The 19,573-nt window shown below is 39.1% G+C and overlaps 1 protein-coding gene across 1 annotated transcript in view; it reads right to left on the bottom strand.

The window, feature by feature from the left end:
* CCDC170 (coiled-coil domain containing 170) overlaps nucleotides 1-19,573 on the bottom strand; it is a 97,291-nt gene that overhangs the window by 34,885 nt on the left and 42,833 nt on the right. Inside the window, 6 exon segments of the mRNA XM_060168068.1 lie at nucleotides 8,945-9,015; nucleotides 9,018-9,129; nucleotides 12,931-13,075; nucleotides 16,822-16,898; nucleotides 16,900-17,079; nucleotides 18,408-18,536. Of these exon segments, the coding sequence (XP_060024051.1) occupies nucleotides 8,945-9,015; nucleotides 9,018-9,129; nucleotides 12,931-13,075; nucleotides 16,822-16,898; nucleotides 16,900-17,079; nucleotides 18,408-18,536 (714 nt within the window).

The raw sequence follows: 19,573 nt of genomic DNA on the forward strand, positions 1-19,573 counted from the left end.
GATGTTTCAACATCTCCAAATCCATCAGTGTTATATACTACGTTAATATATTGAAAAATAAAAATCATATGATCGTCTCAATAGATGCAGAAAAAGATTTTGACAGAATTCAACATCCATTTATGATAAAAAAAAAAAACTCTCCAGAGAGTGAGCATAGAGGGAACATACCTCAACATAATAAAGGCCATATATATGACAAGCCCACAGCTAACATCATACTCAATGGTGAAAATCTGAAAGCATTTCCTCTAGGGTCTGGAACAAGATAAAGATGCCCACTCTTGCCACTTTTACTCAACATAGTATTGGAAGTCTTAGCCACAACAATCAGACAAGAAAAAGAAATAAAAAGAAACCAAATTGTGAAGGAAGAAGCAAAACTGTCATGTTTGCAGATGACATAATACTATACACAGAAAATCCTAAAGATGCCACCAAAAAACTACTGGAACTCATCAATGAATTCAGTAAAGTTGTAGGATACAAAATTAATATGCAAAAATCTGTTGCATTTCTATATACTAACAATGAACTATTGGGAAGAGAAATCAAGAAAACTATCCCATTTACAATCACATCGAAAAGAATAGAATATCTAGAAATAAATCTAAGGAGGTAAAAGACCTGTATTCAGAAGATTATAAGACACTGATGAAAGAAACTAAAGATGACAGAAACAGATAAAAAAAATATACCATGCTCATGGACTGAAATAATTAATATTGTTAAAATGACCATACTACCCAAGGCAATCTACAAATTCAATGCAATATCTATCAAAATACCAATGTTATTTTTCACAGAACTAGAACAAATAAGTCTAAAATTTGTATGGAAACACAAAAGACCTCAAATAGTCAAAACCTTCTTCAGAAAGAAGAAAAAGCTGGAGGCATCATGCTCCCTGCTTTCAAACTATTACACAAAGCTACAGTAATCAAAATTGTGTGGTACTGGCACAAAAACAGACATGTAGATCAACGGAATAGAATAGAGACCCCAGAAATAAACTCACATTTATATGGGCAATTAATCTACAACAAATGAGGCAAAAATATACTGTGGGAAAAAGACAGCCTCTTCAATAAATGGCATTGGAAAAACTGGACAGCTACATGCAAAAGAGTCAAACTGGACTACTTCCTCACACCATACACAAGAATAAATTCAAAATGGATTAAAAACTTAAATGTAAGACCTGAAACCATAAAACTTCTAGAAAAAAAACATAGGCTATGTGCTCTTTGACATCAGTCTTAATAATATTTTTTTGGACCTGTCTCCTCAGGCAAGGGAAACAAAATCAAAAATAAACAAATGGGACTACATCAAACTAAAAAGCTGTTGCACAGCAAAGGAAACTATCAACAAAATGAAAAGGCAGCCTATTGAATGGAAGAAGATATCTGCAAACAATAAATCTTTTAACAGGTTAAAAGCCAAAATATACGAAGAACTGATACAACTCAACATCAGGGGAAAAAAAAAAAAAGGGCTTCCCTTTTGGCACAGTGGCACAGTGGTTGGGAGTCTGCCTGCCGATGCAGGGGACGCGGGTTCGTGCCCCGGTCCGGGAGGATCCCACATGCCGCGGAGCGGCTGGGCTCGTGAGCCATGGCCACTGAGCCTGCGCGTCCGGAGCCTGTGCTCTGCAACGGGAGAGGCCACGGCACTGAGAGGCCTGCGTACCGCAAAAAAAAAAAAAAAAAGAGAACAACTAGATTGAAAAATGGGCAGAGGGCCTGAATAGACATTTTTCCAAATAGACATACAGATGACCAAAGATCCATGAAAAGATGCTCAACATCACTACTGAAAATCAAAACCACAATGAGAGATTACTTCTCACCAGTCAGTACAGTTATTATCAACAAGAAAACAAATAGCAAGTGTTGGTGAGGATGTGGAGAAAAGGAAACCCTTGTTGACAGTTGGTGGAATGTAAATTGGTGCAGCCTCTGTGGAAAACAATATGGAGATTCCTCAAAAAAATTAAAATTGAACAACCATATCATCCAGCAATTCCACTCCTGGATATTTATCCAAAGAAAATGAAAATACTAATTAGAAAAGATATATGCACCCCTATGTTCCTTGCAGCATTATATATATATATAACTCAGCTATAAACTCAGCTATAAGAATGTATATAACTCAGCTATAAACTCAGCTATAAAAAAAGAATGAAATCTTGCCATTTGCAACAACATGGATGGACCTAGAGGGTGTTATGCTAAGTGAAATAAGTCAGACAGAGAAAGACACAGAATCACTGTGTGATTCCATTTATATGTGCAATTTATATGTGCAATAAAAAACAAATGAACAGACATAACAAAACAGAAATGGAGTCATAGATACAGAGAACAAACAGGTGGTTGCCAGAGGGTAGGGGGATGAGGGAAGGAAAGAAGTAGGTGAGGGAGACTAAGATGTACAAACTTCCAGCTGCAAAATAAGTGAGTCATGGGTATGAAATGTACATTGGGGAATATAATCAATAATTACGTAATATCCTTTTATTGTGACTGACAGTAAATAGACTTACCATGATGATCATTTTGAAATGTACAGAAATATCAAATCACTATGTTGCATAACAGGAACGACATAGTGTTGTAGGACAAATACAACATAGTGTTGTAGGACAAATATACTTCAAAAACAAACTCATCGGTTACAAGGGGTGGGAGGTAGGGGAAGAGGGAATTGGATGAAGGCAGTCAAAAGGTACAAACTCCCACTTAAAAGACAAATAAATCCTAGGGATGTGATGTACAACATGATAAGTATAATGAACGCTGCCGTATGTTATACGGGACAGTTGTTAAGAGAGTAAATCCTAAGAGTTCTCATCACAAGGAAAAAATTTTCTATTTCTTTAATTTTGTATCTATACGAGATGATGGATGTTCACTAAACTTATTGTGTAATCATTTCACGATGTATGTAAGTCAAACCATTATGCTCTACACCTTAAAATTATACAGTACTGTATAGCGATTGTATCTCCATAAAACTGGAAAAAAAGAGAGAACCAGGATGAGGACGTGAATTATAGGGATTTTGATCCTGACTTGCTACAGTGAAGAACTGTCAAACAATTAAGACTGCACACAGGAAGTGGACCTCCGGTGAGTTCCCTGCCTCTGGAGGAGTTCAAGGGAAGGCTGGGTACTAGCTAGACAGGGACATTTTAGAGATGATTCTCATTTCAAATAGAGAGTTTGATGATCTAGATTCTAAAAGACCTTAGGGTCACTTCCAACATTGTGATTCTATGATTTTAAAGAGATCTTTAACTTCTTTAGTAATTTATCCTGTCTGATAATTTCTCATTTCCAGGAACTCTTTCCATATGTCTGTACTCTTAAAATAACCATACATTTATTTTAATCCCTAGATAAAAGTAAATAACTAGGAAAAGGACATTAAAACACTGAGCATCAATTATGTGCTGGGCTTGTCTTGAGTACCATATGTAGATTACATCATTCAATCCTAACGATAACTGTAAGAGGTAGATCCTTAAATTATTTTCCCATTTTACATACAAGAAACTGAAGTTCAAAGAGGTAAAGTCATATGCCTCAGATCACACAGCCAAACGATTCTGGAGCCTATATTAAAAACCCAAGAGCCTCGCCTCTGAGCCACCCTGCTCAGTGTGTCTCTCTTATCCTCTCCCCTCTTACACACTCTGCTGTAGACAACAAACCAAGAAAGCAGAAGGGACATCCTTCCAAACCAAGCCTGCTGACTCCAAAACCAATATTCTTTCTCCTAGCTTCAATTCTGGCCACTAGAATTAAGGAAAATGTGAAGTGTGACGGAAAGTAAGCTGTTTTAAATCCATTATGTAAGTTTAATTTCTGATTCACTGATTGAAACGTCTGGTCTATAGGAAACGTGTGTGGCTAATGTAGATAAAATGACTACTTTTCTCAGCATTAGATTATTTCGAGACGACAACAACAACAACAAAAGGTGCCAATCTATAAAAGTTTTTTAAACGTACTGCAATTTTAACTATTAAAGATTGTCAAATAATATATTATCCATATGTATAATAAATCACCTGGATTTTTATTTGGGAATTTTCATAAAGTAACTTAAAAAAAATCATTAAGATAATAAGAAAAGCTGAGTTTGGTAGAAACAGCACCTCAGCCCCGTGGATACTTCTACCTCTGCAGTCATTCTGGACTTTATTAATAAAGTAAGTTTCCAACCTCAAAAACAGAGCTTTAGAAAGCATTGTGAAAACTCTTCCTGAGACCATTAATGTGTCAGTAAAACCACTTGACAGTGTTTTTCAGTAGTAAATCTTTGGAGTCATAATCCCATGAATGAGCACTTTATTAAAGACCTCAAGTGCTTTACTGCCCATATTTTTTTAATAATTTGTATTATTTTGGCAGGAACTTGATCCCAAAGTGAATGTGTTTCACAAGTCTGAACAACATTGCATCATCAGTCATTTACAAGTAAAGACACATATAAAAGAGGAATAAGTTTTGTATTTTTAATGTGCTTTTGCAATACATTGTCATTTCCTACTGCTCATCTCCAGAAACGCACTTTTATAGACAAACTCATTCTTCATAATTTTCAAGGCTTGATAATTTGATAACTACTATCTATAATCAAATTAAAATCATTCATTCACTGAGGAAATTTGCATAGCTACTTATTTTTATTGTTCCACTGACAAATAGTATTTGGCACCAGACTTGTATGGAGGAAGTAGCTGTGAATATACATGTAAAGGGGATTACTGATAAAAGCACAACAACATAATGACCAGGGTTCAAGTCACTTTGCCAGTTAATAGCTGTGCATACTTGAGCAAAGTACCTAACCTCTCTGAGCACTTAGCAAAAAGACTATGTTAATGGCAAGTGATTAATAAATGGTGACTATTATACTAATGATTGCTGATAGTACTAACATAAAAAGTCTGAGAGTCTTAAACTTCACTAAGAAGGTTTACTTATAGGTGGAATATTGAAAGTGTAATTTTGAAATAATTTTATGTATATTGTAAGACAAATCAAATGAGTAAATATTATTGTTAATATCCAAAAGATACTAATATAAAGTTAAAAGATATTAATTTATTAATAAATTAATTAATTTTAATTAATTTTAAATTTTTATTTTTAAAATTAATTAATTTTAATTAAAAGTAATATTCTAATTAACTCTAGAATATTACTTTTAATTTAAAATACCAGTATTAATTTATTACTAAGAAAAGTATTTCTAGCTCTGTCCACTGAAAGCAATGACACCCCAATAGCAATGAGCACACCTAAAGTCTGAATCTTGGTTTCTAAGCACCATTCCCCAGTAAAAGGAGCCAAAGCTCCATAGAGAATAGGCTGCTTTTAGTTCTGTGGTCTGAAAATTGTAAGTGAGACTAAGATATCATCTTCTGTCAAAAGGCAAGGAAGCATTGAAAGACTAAAGGAGTCAGGTTATAAGGTCACAGAGATCATCTTGTAGGGACTCGTCCTGGCCAAACATGGAGGATTGGAAAGCCAGAAGGAGAATAATTGATTATAATATAGTAAGTGTCAATAAATAAAAATCCATGTGTCCATAGAATTGAAAATAAAAGGTAAGAAAACAAAAAGCTTTTCTTTACGTAAGAATGTCAACTAATAAGTAGAAGGAAGGATGAAATTAGAATATTACCACTTTGCCACCCCTGATGTAAGTTAATCCAGAAAAGAATCGATGGATGATAACATCACTAGGTCAACTTGATGCAGAACAGAAATAACCTGCCAATGGTCACCCCACAGATACCTTACTTAACTGAAGGAAAAAAAATGTACCTTTACACTAAAGATCTGGGCAATCAAACTTAGTTTCAGCAACAATAGAAAAATCTAACACTATCTGCTTCTAATGCAATGCAATATGAAGTATACAACTTTAGCTTTGAAATATTCTTGCCAGAAAGGTTTAAGCTGGGGACTTCCCTGGTGGCACAGTGGTTAAGAATCTGCCTACCAATGCAGGGGACACAGGTTCAATCCCTGGTCTGGGAAGATCCCACATGCCACAGAGCAACTAAGCCCGTGCGCCACAACTACTGAGCCTGCGCTCTAGAGCCCACGAGCCACAACTACTGAAGACCGCGTGCCTAGAGCCTGTGCTCTGCAACAAGAGAAGCCACCGCGATGAGAAGCCCACTCACCACAACAAAGAGTAGCCCCCACTCGCCGCAGCTAGAAAAAGCCCATGTGCAGCAATGAAGGCCCAACGCAGCCAAAAATAAATTAATTAATTAATTAATTATTTTTAGAAAAGGTTTAACCTGAAACCAATACAGCCCCTAGATCCAACTTTAAGTGTATAGGGCATAGATGAGCAAGTTAAATAACATCTTGAAGAAACAATCAGACCACTGCTCTGTACTCTGTAATAAGTCAATGATATTTTTTGAAAAACTATAAAAGGCTAAACATAACAAATAAATGCAATGAATGAACCTAGGCTGAGCCCCAATTTGGGGAAGAAAACAGCTATAAAAGACATTCTTGTAGAAAATGATGAAATTTGAATGTCAATATTAGATGGTTATTGATTAGCTATTGCTGTGTAACAAATTAGCCCAAACTTAGTGGCTTAACACAACAAACATTTATTATCTCACAGCACTATGGGCCAGAAATCTGGGACTGACTTAGCTGGGTGTTTCTGACTCAAGGTCTCTCAGAAGGTTCTAGTCAAGCTGTTGACCAGGGCTACTGTCACCTCAAGATCATCTGAAGGAGGAATTCACTTCCAAGCTCACTCACATGGTAGCTGATAGGCCTCGGTTCCTGGGCACCTGGGCCAGGCAACTGGCTACCTGAGGGCCCCACCACATGACAGCTGGTGTTCCTCAAAAGCAACGATGCAAGGGAATTCAAGAGAGTGTATCTAAAACAAAAGCCACAGTGTTTTCATAACGCAGTCTCATAAGTGAGATCCCACCACTTCTGACGTATTCCACTCACTGGAAGTGAGTCAATTCATCCAGCCCACAAGGGGAGGGGGATTAAATTCCACCTCTTAAGAAGTACAAAAAACGTGTGGGTCTGATAACCTCCAAGGATGATATTGTGGCATTATTGTTGACTTGTAGATGTGATAATGGTATTGTGATTATGTACGGTAATGTCCTTATTCTTAGAATATATATGCTGCTGTAGTCAGAAACAATACATATGATGTCTAAACCTATTTTGTGTGTGTGTGTGTGTGTGTGTGTGTGTGTGTGTGTGTGTGTATACAAAGTAATAAAGCAAATACAGCAAAATGCTAACAACTGTTGCCTTTGGGTGGGTAATAAATGGATGTTCATTGTATTCCTGTCTATACATGTTTGAAAATTTCTGTAAGAAAAATTTGGAGAAAAATAATTGAGTTATTTGAATTGTGTCCGCTCAAAATTCATATGTTGAAGCCCTAGCATCCAACGTGATGGTGTCTGGAGATGGGACCACTGAGAGGTAATTGCATTTAGATGAGGTCACTAAATGTCCAGAACTACGAGAAATAAATGTCTGTTTTTTAAGCCACCCAGTGTATGGCATTTTATTATAATAGCCGAAGCAGACTAAGACAAGGTGCTCAAATGATTGAAGTGACTTGATAACAGTGATAAAATTTTTACTCATTTCACAAAGTTAATGTGACAGAAGAAGAAATCCAGTGGTAAGAAGGGCTTTTGATACAGAGAACTGGGGGGAAATAGAAATTATTATCATTACTGTGGATCACTTTCATATTCCAACTTCTCATATTACCTCAGCTTGGCAGTGAAGTCACTGTAGACCTGGAAGACCTAAGAGATGATCCCACAAAGATGGCTCCTTCTACTGCATCCTGCCAACTCCAGAACCCCCGTCACAGCCTGTGGGACACCACTGAACCTTCACCCTTCATGGAGCCTCTCTTTTTCAGCATTAGTCATTCCTTAATTTTAAACTCCATCTCCTTTACTCTTCAACTTTCTCCTACGTATTTTATTAACTGATTGCACTAGCTCACTTTTGCTTTTGGAAATTAATTGTTATTATTAATCCCATAATTAGTTTCCTTGACACAAAATTTTTTAAATATAATTAAAGGATTATATAGTGTTAATACCGTATTAATTCCCATGCTCAAACAGGCTCCAGCTAATTTAAAAGGTAAAGCAATTCATTGGATAAATAAAAGTTTGGAATTAAGAGTCACTTCCCTTTGGCAATATCTCTCAAAATTACAAACCCCATATCCTTTGACCCAGCAAGTCTACTTCTAGGATTTTTGTCTTGCTGATATAGTCTCACATATGAGAACTGACAGATTATTCACAGCAGCCTTGTGTATAATAGTGTGTAGTGTCTTACCAATTTTTAAAAAAGTAAATAAAAAGAAAAACATAGAGGTGCAGAGTATGTTGCCATTTGTGTTAAAAATAAATAAAAATAAACATATGCATATATATAGGTAGAATATTTCTAGAAAGGTATATAAGCAATTGTTAACAGGTTGCCTCTAGAGAGACCAGCTCGGTGGCTGGGGGGAAGGGACTGGGGGATAACTTCTCATCACATTCCCCTGTGTCCATTTAGAATTTTGTGTCTTGTGAATGCATTACCTATTTGTTCAAAAATTAATTTGAAATTTTTGTAATCCTTACAGTTTAACCAAATAAGACGTATTGGCTACAAACTTTTTACTTTTAAGTGTTCTGTATTTCTTTTTTTCTAATTAGAAAAAAACTGTATCCAATGGCCAGATCAGGTCACTGACTCCCATGGTGCCCCAGACCTCCTGCTGAGAGGAGCCTTTGAAACTGCAGTCAATAACACCAGTGTGCTCATCCACATCTGCTTTTCAATTTCTGCTTCATAAACATGATCCCAGATGCACACACACGCTCCACATACTGTACCTGGTTCAGCTTCTCTTTCTCTTCCACGCAGGAGGCAGCTTCTTTCTGCTCTCTGTTTACTTCTGAAGCAGCCTCATGATTGTTTCTCTGCTAGCTTTTGCCTCCATCTCATGGACATTTTTAGTCTCTTCAAGAGTAACGATTTGTCCTTTCACGAATGCGTTTTCCTTGCACAGCTCTCCAAGCTGAAGAGAAAGCAATTACAGCTGTCCCGTAAAAACTAATAATTTCATACCACTCTAAGCAATTCTGATCTATAAACCCCAATGATCTCATTATCACATGACAACAGGGAAAGAGCTATCCCTCCATCCACTCAAAAGATAACTTTTTGAAAGGCAGCCCCTAAATGCTCTTGTTATGTGCAGACCCAGTGGTCAAATTAAAATTAATCAAAAGGTAAATCAAAAGGTAAATTAATCACAAGGCAACAAGGATGAGAGTTCAGCCAAAAGCTTCCAGACAGAACAAGCATCAGCGAGCCCCTGGCTGTGAAATACTCAAGGGCCGGTGATGTGCCTACAGTTACGGCAGGCAAGGAAGCAAGGCGTTCTATTCAGCCCACACCCACTGGCACCAACTGCCTGCAAGGCGTTACCTGGCACAGGGTGCGGACACACAGAGAAGAAAGCAGGACTCTCTTTTTCAAACAGAAAATCCTTCTTATTAATATAAGCATAGAAAAATCCTGAATAACATGCTCAAACAATGTATTCGAGTGGTTGGCTGGGAGAATAAGACTTGTATGATTTATAAGGAGGGAAAATAAAACCAACCAGCCTCCTTGGCCCCAGGGAAACAGCCACGCACACAGCTCAAGGATGCCTGTCGAAAGACCCGAAACTCCTCATGACAGGGTCAGCATTTGTGTTAGGACAATCAGGGGAAGTGACATATCTTTTAGCCTCAGCAATTTGCCAACATGGTGCCCTGCTCCTGACTCAGTGCTATTCCCTCTCTCGTGAACACTTTTCCTCATATTTGTATACTTCCTCTCCAACATCCTTTTCCAGGTCCCCATCTCAGAGGGGCACTCCTCGGCCGGCCTACCTAAAGTAGCATCCCATGCCTCTAACCTGCTTCACTCTCTTTCCCCATATCCTGATTTGTTTTTCTTCTTTGCACCTTTTACTACATGGGATAATACTGGATATTTGTTTATTTCCTCAGCATCTTTAACCACAACAATGGAAGCTCTAGGAGGGCACAGACTCAGTCTTGTCTCATTCACTGCTGTATCCCAGCACCCAGAACAGTGTCCAGCATACTGTAATCACTCACTAAACGTATGGGAAATGGACGAATGAATGCCAAATAAGGAATCCCTTCTTTTCTACTGTTTCCTTAGAGTGTGTGTGTACATGTGGTTATAAGGGCCTTAAAAGTAAGGGAATGGCTTTGAAATTGCAGTGGTTTTGTTCACCTTCTCAGGGTAACACCTAGTGAGTGTTCAAGACAGTAGCCTTTTTGCTCTTGGCCAGGGAGATTGTTGGTTTGTTTTTTTTTTAAGACAGGGACCTCCTCAGGTGACTGGGATGCTAAAACTCTAGGGTCTCAGGATCTGTTTAAAAATATAGGTTATATCATCATTCAGGTATGGTGAGGCCAACGGATCAGGAGACATTGAAACTGTGTTACTCACAGTTTCTGAGAGGAAGGGGCACACCATGCCATGCAGGGCCGCCCAGGGAGCACCAGGGCTGGTCAGGAGACAGAGAGAGCCAGGGGAAAACATGTTTTCCACAGGAAGGAATGGGTGAGGCAGGGTAAGCAAGCTAGTTTGAGTAATGTCAGCGGGTTCTGGAGGGTAGGAGCCATCTCTAGTTGTCTGCCACCTGACCCTGGGGTGATCAGTTGGATAGTGGCCAGAGCATAAAAGCCTGACAGAGGAAGTGGCTGGGGTGTGGGCTGTGTATTGGTTGGTTTGCTTATGAAAGCTGTGCACCCAGGAGAGTCATTTACTAGGAATTGGCTAATCCTGGGACCCAGTCTTTCCTGGGTCAGCAAGGCCCCAGATGTCAAAGCATTCGAAGTACAGAATATAAAAAGGCAAGATTAGTACAGTCTTAACACCCAGATTAGCACCTGGAGATTGTCTCTGATGAGGGAAAGGGTACCTGGAAGAAGGAGCTTCTTAATTTCCTTTTCTTTTCCCCACCACTTGGCTTTAAAGATAACCCCCCAAGCTACAATGTGAAGTGGACTTTTATCGCCAGGCTCCTGGTCACATGTTACGGGGGGAGCTGAATCCAGCACCTTGAGGGTATCAGACAGAGCCCAGGCCTGAGCAACCAAAACCCACGAGTGAGGTGGAACTTCCTGAAGCAAAGTGTTACATTTCGCAGCTCTCACGGAGTTCACGTGGGAGGCTTACTAATAACCCACTGAGGGGAGGCCTTTAAGAACAGCTGCATCGGGCTTCCCTGGTGGTGCAGTGGTTGAGAATCTGCCTGCCAATGCAGGGGACACGGGTTCGAGCCCTGGTCTGGGAAGATCTCACATGCCGCGGAGCAACTAGGCCCGTGAGCCACAACTACTGAGCCTACGCGTCTGGAGCCTGTGCTCCACAACAAGAGAGGCCGCAATAGTGAGACCCGCGCACTGCGATGAAGAGTGGCCCCCGCTTGCCACAACTAGAGAAAGCCCTCGCACAGAAACAAAGACCCAACACAGCCAAAAATAAATTAATTAATTAATTAAAAAAAAATACGGGAGTCCATGTATTTAAAAAAGAATGGCTGCATCCCCAGTGGTCACTGCAGTGCTGTTTACAATAGCCAAGACATGGAAGCAACCTAAATGTCCATCAACAGATGAATGGATAAAGAAGATGCGGTATATATACACAATGGAATAATACTCAGCCATAGAAAAGAATGAAATAATGTCATTTGCAGCAACATGGATGGACTTAGAGATTATGATACTAAGTGACGTAAGCCAGACAGAGAAAGAAAAATATCATAGGCTATCGCTTATATGTGGAATCTAAACAAAAATTATCCAAATGAACTTATGTACAAAATAGAAATAGACCCACAGACATAGAGAACAAACTTATGGTAACCAAAGGGGGAAGGGGGGGAGGGATAACTTAGGAGTCTGAGCCTAATATATACACACTACTATATATAAAATAGACAACCAACAAGAACCTACTTCATAGCACAGGGAACTATACTCAATCATTTATAATAACTTATAAGGGAAAAGAATCTGAAAAAGACTATCTATATATAATACATATATATATTACTGAATCATATGTATGTGAACCACTTTGCTGTACACCTGAAACTAACACAACAGTGTAAATCAACTAGGCTTCCATTTAAATAAGTAAATAAATATTTTTTTGAAAAAAGAATGGCTGCATGGAAATCTATCAGGAAGCAAGGATATGAAAGGTTTATAAATGAGCAAAGATATGGTGTCCATTCAAACAGCTTCAGGTTCTCTAATGAATCACTGCAGTCCAGGTAGTGATATAATTAATTTCCATCTCCATGGCAACCTACCATTAAAGTAGGATTTTTATTTATTTGGCTTTAGTGTAAAATCAAAAAGTACTTTAGAGATAATCTTAACGTTATGCTCAAAAAGTATCCCCAAAATGACACACAGCTGGTTTTGGTTTCGGTTGTGAGTGTGTATGTGTTTCTATCTGTAACTAAAACAAACAAAAATCTTCCTAAAACAAATCATTAAAATGAATAATTTGTTGTATTTGACAACCTAAATACATTTTAGACAAAACAATCAATTCCTTCTGGAGAATAATTAATCTCAAATAATGCTAGAAAGGATCTTGGAATAGAGGCTCAGAGAGGTGATACAGTTTTTCCCAGGTCACGCAGTCAATTAATGCTGTGCTAGGGCTCCTGCCCTGTTCTCCTGCACCCCCAGACTCAACCACAGCTCTTCCTTTATGGCACACTTCAGAATGACCACTAAATGTATAGTCTTTTTAATCTTCATACAAATACCTTTAGAATTAAATCTTCATCTGATGCCTTTTCATTCTTCTTCCCTGGATCTAAGCAGTCATGAAGTTAAGCCAGATATTCCTCATGTTCCCTGCAATTCTGTGAGACTTGATCCTTATTCTCCTTGTTTTCCTTTAAACATCTTCTGTCGGGCAAATAACAAATAAGTCAAGTTTTAACACCAAAGAAGATAACATTCATCAAAATTCAGAACTCAAGCTCTCTGTCGGGAAATAACCAATAATCATTTCAACACAACACAGTTTCCCAGATACAGAGCACGGTATCGTCTCGCAAGCCCAGTTAAAGAGGGAGAAAAGTGGAAACAACTCTGGGGCACGTACACTCTGCAGAAATGTAGGGAGATCTTTACGGCATCTTAGCAAGGGAGACAGATTATCTGCCTCCTGTTCCTGACATTTTAGGAACTGCAGAAGTGGAAGGTGGTTCTCTAGATCACACATGGATCCACTCAGCCATGAGTCTCTGTTGCTGCTTCGTGGGAAAGAAAGAGAGTGATGCTACACTGGGTCTAGAGACCATGCTTTGGTCACTACACAATGATCCATAAGGGTTACTTAGAGCTTTCCCTGGCTCATGGCCAAGCAGAACTATAATCAAAAATACATCAGAAGCAGGGGATGTGCCCACCCCTGGAAAAGAGAGGTGTTCAATCATCAGCAAAGACCACTATTAGTTTTTGCACATCCAGGATTTTTAAAGAATATTGGAATGGGCCAATCAAGGAAAATCAGTCAATTTATGCTCTGCTGTGAATATTTTATTTCAAATCTCAGATAGGTTTGCTAAAATAGCACAGTCTATTTCTAATTCTTTAAATGTTAAAAACTAAGAGATCATAAAAAGCAGACATATTTTAAAGGCAAATTAGGATCATTTCAATAATTTGGCATCATTTTTTAGTACCCTAGATAATAAACATGATTATTGCTTTCCCTTTTTACCATGTTGAGTGTTTACTGCAATTCTTTCACGCTATTCAAAGATTAACAAAGCATGTAATTGCATATACTCAAAAGCATATATTTCTATTTAGAAAAAATGTATAATAAAAGACCAACATCAATATATCTCTAAGTTCTTATTTTCAGCATATGAAAGGTAATATTTATTCAGTCTCTCTCACTCATTTAAGTCATAGTTAATGCTACGGCTCTGATTTATTTATGTATATGATTCTATATATTTACGCTAAGATTTCAGTCTTACTTCTCTGTTCCAGGAGTTTCTAAATTATTTCCACTTCTATTTGCATTTCACTTTAACCCAACAAAGTCCCAGGCATCTATCATAAAGACATAATCACATAAATGTGAAAATATGAATGCACATGGGTACTCACTGCATCTTAGTTTATAATCATTTTTTTAATGGAACTAACCTAAGTGCCTAAAGTTAAGAGCAAAAAGAACCTGTTAAGTAAATTATGATATTAACAGGCAATGGAATATCACTGGCCATTAAAAATGATACAATGAAAGACTTTTTAAGTATTTACAACATATTATTCAGGAAAAATAGTTCACTACATGATACCGTTTATGTACAACTGTCTGAAGATCTATTCAACAAAATGTTAACTATAGCATTTCTGGAATCATAAGGTTGTGAGTAATTTTAATTTTGGGGGGCACTTTATTATATCTTTAAAAACTTTCTTATAATGAATATATATCATTTTATTATTCATTTGTTTAATAAATATTTATTGGGCACTTACTATGCTACTTACTATGCTTAAAGGTGCTAAAGGTACAGTAGTAAACAAAACAGATAAACATCCCTCATGGGGCTTACATTCTAGTTTGGAAGATGGACAATAATCAAAACATAAATGTATGTAAAATGTATAGTATATTATAAAAGGGCTGGAGACAAAAACAATTAAGCAGGAAAGGGAGTCAGAAACATTTGGGAGGAGTGGGGTGAAATTTTAGATGTAGTCGCTAAGATCAGGTTAGCGGCAATGGGAAGTTGTCAAAATTTAGATTTATTTGGACGGCAGAGATAGATGATAGATTTACTTAAGGATCAAGGAAAGAGAAACAAGGATGATCCAAAATTTTGGCCCTGATCAACTAGAAGAATGGAATTACCATTAAACAAGATTAGGAAAAGCACAGGAGGATTTTGTGGAAACATCAGGAGGTATTCTGGACATGTTCCGTTTGAGATGCCTGTTAGACGTCCGCATGGAGATGCCCAGTAAGTCGTAAGATATGTGGGTCTTAAAAAAAAAAAAAAAAAAAAAAAAGATATGTGGGTCTTGAGCGCTGGGAAGAGGTCCAGGCTAGATCTAGAAACTACATGCTCGTGGGGGGTCACGAGCATGTACATCATACTTTAAGTCATGAGACTGGATGAGAGTGAATTTAGATAGAAAGGAGAAGAGAGTCAAGGACTGAGTGAGTCCTGGGGCACTCCAGTACTTGGAAATCAAGGAGATGAGGAGGACAAAGCAAGAGACTGTGACAGAGAGGCTAGAAAGGTAAGATCAAAAGCAGGGGGCTTCCCTGGTGGTGCAGTGGTTGAGAGTCCACCTGCCGATGCAGGGGACACGGGTTCATGCCCCAGTCCGGGAAGATCCCACATGCCGCGGAGCGGCTGGGCCCGTGAGCCATGGCCGCTGAGCCTGCGCGTCCGGAGCCTGTGCTCCGCAACGGGAGAGGCCACAACAGTGAGAGGCCCGCGTACTAAAAAAAAAAAAAAAAAAAAAGCAGGCACGCACAGTGTCCTGGAAGCTAAAACAAGAAAGTGGTTCAGGGAGAAAAGCCAACTGTTGGCTCAAACTGGAAAGTCAAGTAAAATAGGACTGATCATTGAATTTGCAATGCGCGGTCACTGGTCACCTTAATGAGTGGCTTCAATGGAGTAGATCTGAGAAAGGAGAGAAATTGGTACAGTGAGTACATATAAACATGTTCCAGGAGTTTGGCAGTACATGGAAGGAGAGAAAGAGGATAGGAGCTGGAAGCATTGGGTTTTTGTTTTTATCTTTATAAGATGAAATAAGTAAAACAAGTATCAAGTATTTTATTAGTAAAGTGATTTAAGTTATTATACACAGAATTTTTAAAGTGTATCTTAAGAACAGGTAGCTCCCAATTTTATCTCAATAATCACCTTTTTTCAGAACTAAGGGTAGAAAACCTACATTTCCTGAGCTCTCTGCATAAACTGGCAATAAACCCTAAAGAGGAGTGTTCAGGGTGGTCTGGGGTGTTCTGGGTTTCCGGGGTATTTTTATAACTAGCTTCTGAATAAACCCTTCCCCCTGTGCACTATTCCACCACCTCCACTTAAACCTCTACTTAGAGGAAATCTTCCAAATTGTATATATCTAAGAATTTGCAACCCTAATCAATAGGGCATAAACATGCTTAGGACAACGCCATGTTTGTTAAGATTCTTGGTGACATTTAGAAATGAGCTTGGAAAATTTTTTCAAGAGTCCAAAGATACGTGAGGTCAATGATTTTTTTTTTTCCCCAAAAATGCAGGGGACACGGGTTCGAGCCCTAGTCCAGGAAGACTCCACATGCCGCAAAGCAACTAAGCCCATGCACCACAACTACTGAGCCTGAACTCTAGAGCCCATGAGCCACAACTACTGAGCCTGCCTGCCACAACTACTGAAGCCCGCGCACCTAGAGCCCTGCTCGGCAACAAGAGAAGTCACGGAAATGAGAAGCCTGCGCACAGCAACAAAGAGTAGCCCCCCTCACCAGAACTAGAGAAAGCCTGCACGGAGCAGCAAAGACCCAACGCAGCCAAAAATAAATTAATAAATTTATTTTTTAAAGTTTAAAAAAAAAGAAATTAGTATTTTTAACACTAGCTCCACTGAGAAGTATATTGAAATATCCTCACTGCAATTTCTCGTCCAGTTCTACAACTTTCTTCTTTAACTCCTGGTTCTCCTTGACTGCAGACTGAGCTGTGATTTTTAGTTCTAACTTTAGAAGTGGAGAGTGACGCTGATTCTTCTTCTAGCTCCTGAACTCTATCTCTCAAAGAGGTGAGGAGAGACGATTCTCTGGCATTGTTTTCTCCGTAGTTCTCCATTTCAGCTTTCAACTCTTGACAGGAAACTTCTTTGGAAAGCATCTTGGATCTCAGTTTTCGAAGCTAACATGGAAAAGAAGTAAAAAGAGGGAAAAGATGTCAATGGTATAAGTTGGAAGTACCTTGAAAAAAACCCAAAGTCATAACTTAAAATTTCAATCTTTTATTCATGACTTCATCCGACTTTACTTTTTTTTCTTCATATTTGTTTCCATATTACCAGCTGGGAAATTATGCCTAAATAGTGGACTTCATAGTCTGTCTTTTTCAAAAAACAATTGAGCAATGTCTTGTGGTAATTGAGTCTCACTCAAGAGACATGGGTGGTGTATTTTGCAAAAAGCAATAAAATATTTTGCAATGAGAATTCATTTTCTAAATCTGTATTACTGCTATTGCTGCTCACGATGAAACAAGGAAGCTGCAAGGTAGGCTGTTTGTAATTTCATGGCCATAGCTGTTTCCCAAGTCAATACAGACTACGCGATATATCACAGCATTTCTCCCCCTGGCCTTATGGACCCTTACTGTGGCTGATAAAGAAAAATAATACTCGGATTTCTGGAAAAGATATAGGAGAAAAGGAAACATCATTATAGGATTTATACAAAGGAAACGTTTTAACTTTCATGAATTCTGTGGCATCAAAATGCTGAACACAGTATGTGCCTTATTAAGCTACCAGATCCACTCCCATTAGGAAACTTTATGAATGCATCTGTTTTTTTGGAAATGTAAGTATGCATGCACACACACACACACACACACACACACACACACACACACAATCAACTCATCTTTCAGTGGGATCCTGGCAGCCTAGTGAGACTGCTAGTTACCTCACAGGCAAGCCTAGGATTCCTTGGGGCCATCAGGCTATAAGCGCAGTGAGTCTAGAGAGAATCTCCCAGAAACTCCACAATAGACCTGATCCAGGCCAGAGGGTAAATGGATCCCAATCATCTTCCTAGACTTTCCCCCAGACAATCAGAACCACAAGAAAGGGATTCAGATTTCCACCCCCAGAGCTTCAGATTGCAAGCAATCCACATTAAAGACAGCTACTCTCAGGGATGCTTCCAGCCATCCAAAGCCCACACAGCCCAAACCCGAAGTCCCCAGGTGTCCCCAGGTGCTCTCGAGGATGTAGAGCTCCCCTGAGATGCAGAATCCTGCCCACGTCACCCTGCTTTGCAGCACGGCAAATGCACAGCCTTTCAGGAGTTCTCCACAGCTAGAGGGTAGGGGCACCATAAGAGAATAAGCGTAAACTTTGCCAAAAAGTTTAAAACTGTTTCCCTTTGTCCTATTTCTAATCACCTCTATACTCTGCTTCACTCCATAAGAAGCTAACAAGGCCATTTGTGAGTTATGAAGACGCAGACTCTCACCTCAGACTGAGCAGATTCAAATTTGACCAGAGTTGCTGCAAGTTCACTCCGGGCAGCCTCGGCCACATTCCGATAGTGGTTTAACTGCTCCCGAGTAACTGTGACTTCCAAGAGATGATTATAAGTTTCCTGATAGGGTTCCCCAAAAGACAAAATATACAAAGGAGAGTTAAACAATCTTTTCCATGCAGCTGTGCAAAGCAAGATTAAGTACAGAAGCATTCTTTGTAGTCCAAATATGTTGGAAAGGCTGCCCAGAGATGTGTTTGGTTCAGATTATTTCATTCTCCTTCTCAAAATTTTAAGGGAAGCAGGAGGCAGCCCAGGAACGAATGATAGGCTCCCCCAGGACGGTAGTGGAGTTTGACTTTTAAGAGTTAGTATGTCCCCTTGGGGGACTTCCCTGGTGGTCCAGTGGGTAAGACTCCACACTCCCAATGTAGGGGGCCGGGGTTCGATCCCTGGTCAGGGAACTAGATCCTGCATGCTGCAACAAAGATCCCGCATGCCACAACAGAGACCTGGCACAGTCAAAAATAAATACATAAATAAAATAAAATATTTTTTTAAAAAAAAAAGATTTGGCCTTTGACACTTTACAGAGTTTCCTTCCGCCCAACTCCAATGTTATTTGACCTCTGACCAGAACAGATAGCATCGACAAAGAACCACCAGAAGAGATGGCTAACAGGTGGCAGTTTTTATTGTTCTTCTATTTCCAGATTACAAAGATTATCAACTCATCTCTGGTCTGTTGAATAAGTGTTTCATGTGTTTATCAAAGAGACCCTGTGATTCAAGTATAGAAGTCTGTCTCCTTCATAATTATCCACTATGCCATTTATTCTCAATCTCATAGCCTATCTTGGGTTTTTGGTTTTGTTTATTTATTTATTTATTTTTGGCTGCATTGGGTCTTTGTTGCTGCACGCCGGCTTTCTCTAGTTGCGGTGAGCGGGGGCTACTCTTGGTTGCGGTGAGTGGGCTTCTCATTGCGGTGGCTTCTCCTATTGCAGAGCGCAAGCTCAGTAGTTGTGGCGCACGGACTTAGTTGCTCCACGGCATGTGGGATGTTCCCGGATCAGGGCTCGAACCCGTGTCCCCTGCATTGGCAGGCAGACTCTTAACCACTGCGCCACCAGGAAAGCCCTATCTTGGGGTTTTGA

Source organism: Lagenorhynchus albirostris, chromosome 12, assembly GCF_949774975.1.
Source record: "Lagenorhynchus albirostris chromosome 12, mLagAlb1.1, whole genome shotgun sequence".
Lineage (NCBI taxonomy): Eukaryota > Metazoa > Chordata > Mammalia > Artiodactyla > Delphinidae > Lagenorhynchus > Lagenorhynchus albirostris.